The sequence below is a fragment of the Maniola hyperantus genome, chromosome 10 (genome assembly GCF_902806685.2).
Source record: "Maniola hyperantus chromosome 10, iAphHyp1.2, whole genome shotgun sequence".
NCBI lineage: Eukaryota > Metazoa > Arthropoda > Insecta > Lepidoptera > Nymphalidae > Maniola > Maniola hyperantus.
The window spans coordinates 13521973-13534498 of record NC_048545.1 but is presented as its reverse complement, the minus strand read 5'-3'; the positions used below and the strand labels follow the sequence as shown (position 1 = coordinate 13534498).

Here is a 12526-nt window from a genome sequence, read left to right as displayed (position 1 = left end):
TAAAAGCCAATAATTGGGAATTGAATTGAATTGAAAGTTGTGTAAGTGATAAGCTTCTAATCTATGGTACTTACTAAGTAAGTTTCACCAAAGCTATATTGATACGCTAATTGCCTTGTCTGGTTAACATGTTCGATGTAGATTACGAAGGTTTGAGTTCGATTCCCAGGTCGGACCAAAAATGCAATTGGAGTTTTCTGTCCAGAAACTCAATAATAGCCCAGAGGTTTTACCTCCAAGCTTCAGAAAGCAAGAAAAGCCATTGATTCTAGACCTCTGTCCGATTGTGTCGGATTCTAGATCTCTGTCCGATTGTGTCGGATTCTAGATCTCTGTCCGATTGTGTCGGATTCTAGATCTCTGCCCGATTGTGTCGGATTGCCGTCCCATCGGATTATGAGAGAAAGGGATTGTACTATTTTAATTGTTAATATAGGGCCATACATACCTTGCAAATCTTGCACTTTTCCTTCCAAGGACGCTATGCTACTGTCCGCCGCTTCACAGTGCTTTCTACTCGTCAGGAGTTGTTCTCTAGCGTTTTGGAGTTTTACCTACGTAAACGTTTTTTATTATTTGAAATTGACACCTTCATTGAACAAGAAAAAAATGAGTCTCAAAATTTGAAAATTTTGAAATCAAAATACACTCTCTCAATACAAGAGAAACTGTTCTAGAGTTTTGCTTAAATTTAAAAATATCATTGATTTGAATTAATTAATTTCTATCATCCTCAGCATCCTGCGTCACTATGATATAACCTTTGTGTCGAGTCTACTATTTATCTTCTATTCTTCTAGTTAGCATTCCTCTAATTAGCATGATGTTACACATATAAATGTACACATAGTGACCAATATTGTTGATACTACCACCGATTTCTCCAAGATTGCTGGACCGATTTGCGTGATTTTTCTACTGAGGCTTCCACTAGTTTATCCTATCATCCTATGGTCCCAAAAAAAATATTAGGAAGTACCTGCAATTCATGTATCTGAATCTGATACTTGTGCAAAGCCGCTTGCACTGCGGAGATGGTGCTCTCAGCGAATGCAGTAGCATTGCCCGAAGATGGCGCACCGCGTTTGGGCGATCTAAGAGAAAGTCAACATCAACAACCTATGCGATAATCGCAATCATTAACTGCTAATGTCACTATTGGCAGGCCGGGCTCACTTGGTCACGTGACCCAGCAGCGCGCCCCTTCGAGGGCACTCGCGTTACTCTTATCTCTCCTGTGAGAGAGAGAAAGAATAAATGTTGCGTGATAAAAAGAGGCGTTTAAACGCCTGTGCAGAGTGTCATTTTTTACGTAAAAACGTGACGCCTTTTTATACCTGAGAGACATTCCCATACTAGACGGACAGACGACATCAAATCAGTCACAGAGAATCGTTGGAATCAGCGGCGCAAGACCGTGGTGTTTATAAATCCCTACAAGAGAACTATGTCCAGCAGTGGACAGCTATTGGTTGACGGTGATGACAATATGAATTACGCGTACGCAAACATCTGCAAAATTGCAGGCCTAAGTTCAAGAATGAACGCCCACATATTAATGCTAATAAGATGCCGAACTTTTCTTTCAGCAAAATCGCGGCAATTTCTAAGGACGCATAATAGAAACTCACCGCTCAGAGATATGCAGATGTTGTGGCGTTGCATCGGCCTCAGAGTCCTGTATGAGCGCGCGAGCTACTTCCTCTAAAGCCGAGCGCATAATGCCGGCCTCCGAGCACAGTGTTTCCGCGCATTCACAACGCTCCTCCTACAGTAAAAATAGGCTTAATAAAAACTAGTGGTTCATTGATGTTTAGAAGTTTATTGAAATCGTTTTTTGAGATTACATGAAATGCAGATAAACTGCTAGCAGTATTTTATGCTGAAAATTCCAATCATCTATCTATTTACAGTATTACTATTTTTGGTTTCGGCATACCTTTTGGTCATCTCTGCTGAAAATTATCATTATTTATCTATCCATCCACTCACTAAGCCCTGCAATTCTCCCAGCAAGCGTTGTATGCGGTTGTCCCTCTCCCGCAGCTCAGCGATTGCGGAGTCGCGTTGTGAAGTGATGGTATGCAGCTCCACTCTAAGAACTTCTACCGTCGAACTTGAGGTCGTTTGTGTAACGCTTGTGCTTGAATACTGCTGTTGTAAGTCAGACTGGAAAATACAGGGGCTCGATTATGGAAAAGCTTATGCTCGCGTTTTAGTCCGCGTGGACTACACAAATTTCAAACCCCCCTTACATCGATTACATACTGAACTTCTGTCATCAGAGTTCTATCCGTCATCCGTGAGAATACCAGCGATTATCTACGACATACATATATATCTTAAGCTCCCATACAAAACAAAAAGGAACGTATTTTCACGGACTCGGATCGGATGAGTGCGTAACCGCCGTTGGGGGTAGAATTTCAAAAATCCTTTCTTAGCGAACATCTACATCATAATAGCTATCTGCATGCCAATTTTCAGCCTAAGCCATCCAGTAGTTAGTGTATTGATAGATCAGTAAGTCAGTCAGCCAGTCAGCCAGTGTAGCAGCCTAAACCATTCTTATTCTGAGAATCCTGCTCAGTATTCTCCGGTGGGTTAATGATGATGAAAGAAAGAAATATGTTCATTTTGTAAATAGTGCCACACATCACTTTATATCTAAAGGTTCTAATCTAAATGCAAATAAATGTCTTACCTTGGAGCCCTGGGAAGCATAAGCAGTTATAGCATATCCACTCAACGTGCCAACAAGTTCCCGAGCAGCGGAGTCTATCTCATTCTTCACTTTGTAGAGATCTCTCTCAGTGCTGGTCTGAAGCTCGGAGAAGAATCGCTTGACTGAGACTACCTCGCGCCAAAGGTTTAGAAGACGGTTGTGCTCGCTAGAGTAGTAGTCATTGAAGGCCTAGAATAAAAAAATTATTAGATTAGATCCATATCCTCCATACTAACATTATAAATGCGAAAGTGTGTCTGTCTGTCTGTCTGCTAGCTTTTCACGGCCCAACAGTTTAACCGATTTTGATGAAGTGTGGTACAGAGTTAGCTTATATATCTACCGGGGAAGGACATAGGCTACTTTTTATCCCGGAAAATTACAGAGCTCTCATGGGATTCTTAAAGGCCCATCCATTTAACTGACTTATACGAAATTCGACATAGAGGTATTTCAATCAATCAATTCGATCTAGTTTGATATAATTAGTGGTGATACTAAAAAGAACACCCAGCTGAGTTTGTTGTGGGCTCTTCTCAGAGCTTTGAAGTTTGGAACCCTCATAGCCTTTAGTTTTAAGTTTACCGAGTTAATTATCAACATTACATCATCTTACAAATCCAATAATTGACAGTCAAAAAGTTTACAATAGTACCTACTTTGAATAAATTAATTGACTTTGACTTTGACTTGATTTTGAGTATTCTATGGGCCCTTACTTTTTTTGCTTAAAAGATTTTACCTGTTCTTCATCCTTCCACTCATCCTCCTTGATAGCCATCTCATCCCTCAAGGCTTCCCAGTCATTGGTGAGCTTCTGCAGGTCATTGGTGAGGGCTTCGTTCAGCTGGTGCGACTCCTCCAGCTGGTCTCTCAACAGGTTGTGTTGAGATACCAGCTTCTCACATCTGTTTAACAATGAAAATTATTGCTTCAAATACAAACAAATGTTATAGATTACTAGCTAATGCCCGCGACTTTGTCCGCGTGGATTCAGGTTTTTAAAAATCCTGTGGGAAACTCTTCGATTTTCCGGAATAAAAAGTAGTCATCAAATTAGTAGATCAAAAGTATGTCACTCTCCAGGTCTTTACCTATACCCATGCAAAAAATCACGTCAATCTGTTGCACCATTGCGACGTGAGTGAAGGACAAACCAACATACCAACAAACAAAAACTTTCGCATTTATAATAAGGGTACTGATTGCTTCAAATACAAACAAATATTATAGTTAGCTGATGCCCACGACTTCGTCAGTGAAGATTTAGGTTTTAATAAGTGCAAATGAAAGTGAAGATTTAGGTTTTTTAAAAATCCTGAAGGCATTATTTGTTTTAGGGGGATAAAAGTAGCCTTACGTCACTCTCCAGGTCTTTAACTATATCCATGCAAAAAATCACGTCAATTCGTTGCTCCGTTACGGCGTGATTGAAGGACATATCAATATACAATCACAGTTTCGCATTCATACTATGGGTAGTGATGGATATAGTGATAAAAGGGACCTACTTGCGTTTTTCCTCGTCAAGCCTGCGCAAGGCCGTCTCCAAGTCGTTAATACGCTCATCCCGACGGTCGGATGTCGATGGAGTGGCAGCGGATAGTGCAGAAGGCGCCGGTAAAGCGATCTTGCCACTCGGCTGCCGGTAGCTGGGTTCGCTGCGAGGAGTCGTCTCCAGCATTTGATTCTCCAGCTCCGAACATCGTTGCTTGTATTGGAGAACCTTGGAGCACGTAATAATCCAGTAAAAGTCTTAGAACTGGGTAATAACTAAGTTAATAAAGAAGTTAAATTCACTCGGTTTTGTGAAGGCGTTTTGTGAAGGCGATTTATCAACATAAATAACTTCGGAAATGTCACGTAGAATGCAACTCCTGTTAGTGAATATTAAAAACGACAATTTAATGTAGATTTTATAAAAAATCCAGGAATTTTTAAGTTATAATTTTATCATAAAATGTTTACAAACAAGTTCAGAGTTCTTTCAAAACAAAACCAAAACAAAACATTGTCAAAAATATCAAATGTCAATGTCAACCCAAAATGACATTGACGTTTTCATAATTTGAAGAGTGTTGCGTTCTGAAACGTATAAACGAATTTGTTAAAAGTTTAAAACCTTAGGATATTAACTAACTATTAGTTACTCTTTGAAACCTTGCGCCAAAACGATTATTTACTGCATTTACCTTTGCTTGAAGCCTGGACACCAAAGCTGCCTGTCCCTGCTGCGCTCTGCGGTAAGCATCCAGCCGCCGCCGGTGGTCAGCGCTCTCGCCAGCGAGGCGGGCGCGTAGCTCCTCGTTCTGCCGCCGCAGGTCGCTGCCCACGCTGCCCACTGGAGAATCCATCTCCGGCGGACTTTCTGGCACCTTCTATTGATGGAAAAATTTATGCCTAAAATTAGAGCTTCCCGAAAAATTTAACCGATAGATGTCCACAGGTCTTTTGAATGGACTTCTATATAGCACGGTCTTGCACCGCTTGAATCCTGTACCTAACTCCCTACGACTCGTTTGATGTTATAAGTCAGCGCAATAGCAATTTGCGGTGCTATTGCGCTGGAACCATGTCTCATTAACATCAAAATGACGTCATTTTGACGCAAGCCGAAATAAATATATACCTACCATCAGCTCGAATCTTCAGTCTAGTGCTGACGTCACTAAAATGGCGGCCAAGCGTATTAGCAATTTGAGGGACTTATATCAGTCCACCTAGACGGCGGGGATCTTCCAACGCTGCGCTTTCCGGTGACAGGTCGCCTTTTTAGCATCTTTGGACCCCAATGTCTATTGGTCTTTCGAACTATTTTCCCATTGTATGCCACTTCAGCTTCGCAACCCATTGAGCTACGTTGGTTCTCCTACTGATCACCTCATTTATGATTTGCTCACGTATTTAAAGAACCATTAAGCATAACCCTCTCCAGTCTCCGTCGCCCGCCGAGTGATTCTGAGCTTTCTCATGAGGCCCATAGTTAGCAATCATGTATCTTACTTACTACCTATGTGAAAACCTCTTGAGGCATTCCTGGAGACCAGTTTTCGAGACAGGCCTCAGCTTCGGTTCCTCAGACTGGTAAATTTCAGAATGTATAATTTCTAAACCTTTAGAAACTACTAATCGGTGGCATCGTAATTCGTACAGGCCTACCTACTTGCTTGATCCAACCTACTAGTTATTGATCCATGATTTGCCATGGGCCATGGCAGATTATAATACCTTATACTAGATGATGCCCGTGACTTCGTCTGCGTGGAGTTAGGTTTTTAAAAATCCCGTGGGAACTCTTTGATTTTCCGGGATCAAAAGTAGCCTATGTCCTTCCCCGGGATGCAAGCTATCTCTATACCAAATTTCATCAAAATCGGTCAAACGGATGGGCCGTGAAAAGCTAGCAGACAGAGAGACGGACAGACAAACAGACACACTTTCGCATTTATAATATTAGTATGGAGTATGGATGAAGGTCTAGCAATGTCACAATGCACGACATATCTACTAATTTTTGAAATTGAAAATGCCTACTAACCTCTTTCTGCTCCTTCTTAATACGTTGATGTGGTAGCGTGCTCGTCGGCCTCCTGCCGATAGGAGCCCGAGCGCTCCTAGGCGTTGTTAAACCTTCCCTCGATGGCAACTAGAACAAAATACTTAATCAGAATCGTTATCATCATCGTCTCAACCGTTATGGACATCCACTACTGGAAAGAAAGCTCTTTTCTTAGCAATCTACCTAGTCAAGGTTGTCATTTAGCTGTGCTGTGACTCTATATTTTAGTGTATAGCTTTTAGTTATTAGGTACTCTTTGGCCTTTTTTTATCGTTGGGAAATGCATTTACGCATCCCTCCCGTGAACGGGCAGGGTATGTGGGACTCGCCAGGGTCACTGCAAGTCCGAGGCGCGCTAGTGCGTCTCCCGACCCTGGGTCTCAACGGGCGACAGCTGATAAGTCGCCCGGAGCTCTCGCTAAGGCGGCAGGCGGCGATCGTAGGTACTCTTTGGCACTAGCTGGTAAATAGAATCACGTGTTTACCTGAAATGATACTTTCTTTTTTACTTTTTTCTTATGTTTCACTTCTAAAAGATAGTGCCGATAATGCCGGAGTTCAAAAGACATTTAAAAAAGTTAAATTGCAACACTATACGCTATCTCAGATTTAATCTGTGCACAAAAAAGCGGAAAAAACAAAAGGAGGTCGCGACCGAAAGAGGTTTTACTTATTTTCTTCCCTTTTTTCCAAGACAACGATGAAAATGTGCCGAGTTTAAACCACAAACTAAAGTAGACTCGCCGTGTTTCCGTAGGGTGGTGGAACGGTAGGTAAATGGGAATACTGGATATCGAGCCTAGGCATCTAATTACCGCCCACATCGCAATAAATGCAATTTAGTGAGGTGAATAAACCCGCCTGCTTAGAGCTATTAAAAAATGTATCTACCTAATAATTCTAATCAAAACATTGTATGTCTCCTCTCTCCGCATGAATTTTCATTTAGGTTTTTAAATTCTCCCGAATTCTTTGTTTTCCCGGCATATCCCATGCCCTTCTCTCCGGTCAGGTTTAAACTAACCAGCTAGGTTTCTTTTTTTTTTTAATTCTGATACAAGTTAGCCCTTGACTGCAATATCCTGATGGTAGGTAAGTGATGATGAGGCAGTCTAAGATGGTAGCGGGCTAACTTGGAAGGGATATGGCAGTTTCATTAAACCCATACCTCTGATCGGTTTCTACACGGCATCGTGCCGGAACGCTAAATCGCTTGGCGGCACGGCTTAGCCGGTAGGGTGGTAATTACCCACTAGCGAAGCCCGCGACTAGTTACGTGATTATAACACGTTTAAACTAATAAAGGGAAATCGTGTTCGCCATGTCCTATAAAAACCATTGAATATCTCCTATCCTTATTAGTTTGTACGCTTTACAATCAGAATCAATTGTTGCTATGTTTTAAAAGTAAAAATTTAAAAATACCTACGGTTTGTTACTTAAAATGATAATTAATAAGTATTGCCATTTTCCGATATCAAAACGCCCACCCACCTTTGATGATGTAGGTACTTACTTAATAAATTATTTGAGGTAGGCTTAAGCACTTAGATATTTATTTTATAAGGGGCTTTTAATATTTTGTGATAAGTTAGAGGTGACTCCAAAGTCGAGATTTTGTCATAACCAATGAATAACTGGAAAATATTATATTTCATGGATGTCTATCGATACTTATTGGTGTAAATTCGTGGGCCACTGTCCACCTTCGACAGCGAGAGCTGGAGTGGACTGTATGCGGGTTGTTTAGAATTTAGAAGGTGTCCACGCAGATGAAAAAGGGGCAAATGAAGGACAAAGGATTCGTGCACTAACCTCGATGGTCTGCCAGCAGGAACAGGCTCAGCACGAGCACTCAGGGGTATCTCTCAAATGCACAATTCACTTCACGGGACACTTCGGGGCGTATCTTCAGACGAACAGCGGCGAACTTGGATTCACCTTCTTTATTGGGTTGTATGAACACGAGGACGCGACTCAATTGTCAACGGGGCGTCTCGCGGAGCACGCAGAACATACTGGCGTCGTGGCATTGTATTTGACACCACGAACATAGGCAAAAGTGCACGAAGGGGAAAATGGAGGGTAGGTAGATAAAATAATCGTGAACACCTTGTCAAATTATGTTTATCCAAAAGTACCAACAGGTGGCGCCACCACTTATCATACTAATTATCGACAAATTGCATTTACAAAACTTCCTTGACGGATTAGAATGCAAATCCTAAATAAAATAAAATAAATAAAAAATAAAAATAGCTTTTATTTCCAAGAACATTTAGATAAGATTGAATTATGTTTAGATTAGATGATTAAATAATTATTACTTACATTAAGTTTTCATTTAGTCATTTTTCGATTTCATGTTTGAGATTTTACCTACTTTAGATGATATCCCGTGTCTCAGAATGCAAATCCTAAAGATAATTTTATAAGGTTGGTTAGTAGGTAACTATAGATATTATACTATGTACCTATAAAGGGAATGTGGAAGATCTACTTCCTAAATAAACTTTCTCTTTAGTCTTTAAATTTTCCCTTAACAGCCTTACAGGCAGGAGACTCAGTTCAAGGTTTGAAGGAAGAGTAGTACCTCTACTTAGTTACCTGCCTACTAGCTGCTAAACCACTTTAGTATCTCACCTAGGAGCTAGGTGATAGAAAGCAATTAATGAAAATCATACCTGCTGCGGAAAGACTAGGGAAAAAGATTTACAACTTCATTGTTTTAATATTTCTAAAAGATTTCTGCTCGTCACTGAACAACTACACGTCATATTTTAACACTAGCACTCAAGCGCCTACCACTTTATAGTTAGCAACAAAAAGTTAAATCAATATCACGTTACATCTTGACATCCAGATTAATTTATTATTGATAGATACATTTTAGTGGTGCGCTATGATAGACAGGGGTTGCGATACTGTTAAATATTTTATGCTTTTTTCCCGTATTTTTTTAAGTTCCGCTTGAATAAGCACCCCATATTGTTTACGGTTCAACCCCATACGCCGTGCACCTTGCTCACTGATAGCGATGATAAGGGCTATGTGTCATAGACATGCATTACAATCTATACAAACTATGTAAGCAATGCATGTAGCTAGATACCTACGGGTAAATCAATTTTTTTATCAAGATTTTTTTTAACAAAAATCGAACTAAACCAAGGCAAGTGCTTGACTGCAATCACACTGATGGTATACTTTAGTTTTCCTTAGTTTACTTAAAAGATAAAGTATAAACAAATCGCAACAGCCTTCTCCAAGAAAAGCGAAGGGACGCGATAGGCTACTTGACACTTTTTTAAGTAGGTCTTAAATGGTTAATATTTGTCCTATAAGATCAAAAAAATTAACACTATATTTTTTTGCGCCCTAAAAACCGTAAAACTTTAATTTAAAAATATATTTTTCTTAGACAGGTGAAAACACTGTCGGCTATGTTTGGCCGATAGATTATCTGTGCTCTGACGTCTTGCATTTGTAAACAACAGCATAACCTCCCAAAGTTTAATAAACATGACTTCTATACTAGTTTACATGAAAAATATAGTAATTATCGTTATTGTATCATCCAAGAATGTAAAAACGCATCGATAAAGACCACAGGAAAGTTGTGGATTAGAGTGCCCAGTGAAATAAATATACCTAACACGCGAAGACTTGCTTAAAGGGATCCTATATGACTAACGACTGCAACCCAAATTTATTTTTGCAAAGATCACTTTGTTGTAAGTCTTACTTAATAACATATTCAATTTATAAAGAGAAAACGATAATTTTTTACGTTTACTATGAGTTTTTAGAAATATATAAAAACTAGCATATGCTCGTGACTTCGCCCGCGTGGACTTCATAAATTTCAAACCCCCATTTAACCCACTCAGGGGTGGAATTTCAAAAAATCCTTTCCTAGTGGATACCTTCTCTTTACCTACAAAGAACACACCCACCAAATTTCGTGTATCTAGGACCAGCTGGTTAGATGTTTAGGCTGTGCGTTGATATATAAGTTAGTCAGGACTTTAAATTTTATATATATGGATACTACGTTAGTCCCCGCGTGACATAGGGATGACATTTCTTTGTTTACATATTTAATGACGTCACATCATGGCTGACAGCGTTTTCTGCATTTTAAATAAAAATAAAAACTGTATTCTTTAAAATTGGATTTATATATCCATCCTGCGTTTTTAATAATTGTTATTGATATATTTCGTTGTCTTAAGCAAAATTCTATAATAAATAATCATTTATTGGATGAAATTAGATATGAGTCAAGTAGCCTATTAGCTCGGCGCTTTAAAGAAAACTAAAGTAAGTATACAGACTGTTTACCTCACTAATCTATATCTATATCTATATCTGTATATTATATTATCTATCTATACTAATATTATAAAGAGGTAATGTCGTTAAGTTTGTTTGTAGGGGGTAATCTTTGGAACTACTGAACCGATTTTAAAAATTCTTTCACCAGTAGAAAGCTACATTGGGGCCGATTCTCTTGTACACAATCTTTAAACTAAACTAAATTAAAAGGTCTAAATCTGGTGCTATGCTTCTCCGCAAGCAACAGTATGAAAGGGATAGCAATAGATTTAGTCGTGTCATTTTAATTTAGTTTAGAGATTGTGTACAAAGGAATTAGCCCCATTATTCCTGAGTGACATAGGCTACACGGGATCTTTAAAAACCTAAATCTACGCGAGTGAAAGCCGCGGGGATCAGCTAGTAGCTATATAATACAAGTGAAGACAACTTTACAAAAATTCCATTCCAAGGGCAGGTGGAAAAACGGATATTGAACTTTGAGAATATACAGTACCTAAGTACTTTTATACTAGAGAAGAACCCAACGTTTTATTTTTAAGGATTTATTTTTTAACTGCAAAACTGCCTAAGTATTAAGGTTTTGAGTTTTGATATTTTCCGGGCTGTTGTAGTGGCGACGGTGATGTCTTTAATTTTCGGCAGGGGCAATTTGGAAATTTAAAATTTCCATCGAATAATTCGTAGGTAGGTAGGTACTTACTAAATTTTGCGAACATAATATATTTCATATTCGTATACTGTATTTTTGGTATTTACCTACAAAAACCAGTCAAGTGCGAGTCAAGCACACGCACCGATGGTTCCGTACTACAGTCGTATTTTTTTCGACATTTGGCACAATAATTTAAAAACATAAAATTGCATAAAAATAAATAAAAATCTGTTTTTTTGATATGCTGCATAATGCAGCATATCACGTAAAACTCCATCAGATATAGGTAGGTACACCTATCATAGACTGGGTAAGCAGTAAACTGGCGCCTTGTAATTGTAATACGCTATCAGACTTGCACTTATCAGTATACGGATCGCGTATCGGACGATGCCCTCACGCATGGTTCCTGCGTATTGGCTGACGTAAGCAACAATGTTGTGATGGACGGAAAATAGCATCATTCCTTATTTTTAGTTCGCTTGTATCAGGGACTCACTCACTGGGTGGGTAGACGATCTAAAACGATAGTTCCAGGGACCCATTATTCGCGGATTACAATGCGGATTGGCAGACCTTACTTCACACACCTTTCAGAACATTGTGCAGAACCCTCAGGTATGCAGGTTTCCTCACGATATTTTCCTTCACCGTTAAAGCAAGTGTTAAAACGTGCATAACTTTGAAAAGTTAGAGGTTCGTGTCCGAGATCGATCCAAGGACCCCCTACTGAGTAGGTAGCCAAAGTCTCAGAACGATAGGTTACTCTAAGAACTAGGCTATATCAACGCTTATTAAGTCACCTATTTAATAGTAAAAAAAGATTCCGACGAATTGAGAACCTCCTCCTTTTTTTGAAGTCGGTTAAAAATAGTAAAAAAGCTGTGATAGGCTAGTGGTTAAGACGTCCGCCTTCTAATCGGAGGTCAGGGGGCTCGATCCCGGGCACGCTATTTAATTTTTTGGAGTTATGTGCGTTTTAATTTTAAGTAATTAAATATCACTTGTTTTAACGGTCAAGGAAAACATCGTAAGGAAACCTGCAGGCCTGATGAGTTCTCCATAATGTTCTCAAAGGTGTGTGAAGTCTGCCAATCCGCACTTGGCCAGCGCCAGCGTGGTAGAGCTTCTCGCTCTAAGAGGAGACCCGTGCTCTGTAGTGAGCTGGCGATGGATTGATCATGATGATGATGATTGAAAAGTAAGTAATTATACTTTATTATTATGTCACAATAAATAACTAGTCTTA

The 12526-nt window shown here is 39.5% G+C and overlaps 1 protein-coding gene across 2 annotated transcripts in view; it reads right to left on the bottom strand.

The window, feature by feature from the left end:
* The window catches only part of Root (ciliary rootlet coiled-coil, rootletin), a 30586-nt gene extending 22331 nt beyond the window's left edge, over positions 1-8255 (bottom strand). Inside the window, exons 1-10 of one of the 2 annotated variants that reach the window (XM_069501522.1) lie at positions 8100-8255; positions 6264-6371; positions 4918-5103; positions 4237-4451; positions 3468-3633; positions 2705-2914; positions 1993-2169; positions 1632-1768; positions 980-1094; positions 449-554 (exon numbers count right to left, since the gene is read on the bottom strand). In XM_069501522.1, coding sequence (XP_069357623.1) covers positions 449-554; positions 980-1094; positions 1632-1768; positions 1993-2169; positions 2705-2914; positions 3468-3633; positions 4237-4451; positions 4918-5079 — 1288 coding nt within the window. In that variant the 5' untranslated portion in view covers positions 5080-5103; positions 6264-6371; positions 8100-8255. Of the gene's footprint in view, positions 1-448; positions 555-979; positions 1095-1631; positions 1769-1992; positions 2170-2704; positions 2915-3467; positions 3634-4236; positions 4452-4917; positions 5104-6263; positions 6372-6769; positions 6892-8099 lie in introns of those variants that run through there. The other variant, XM_069501521.1, reaches the window with a different exon arrangement.
* Between the last annotated feature and the right edge of the window lie 4271 nt (positions 8256-12526).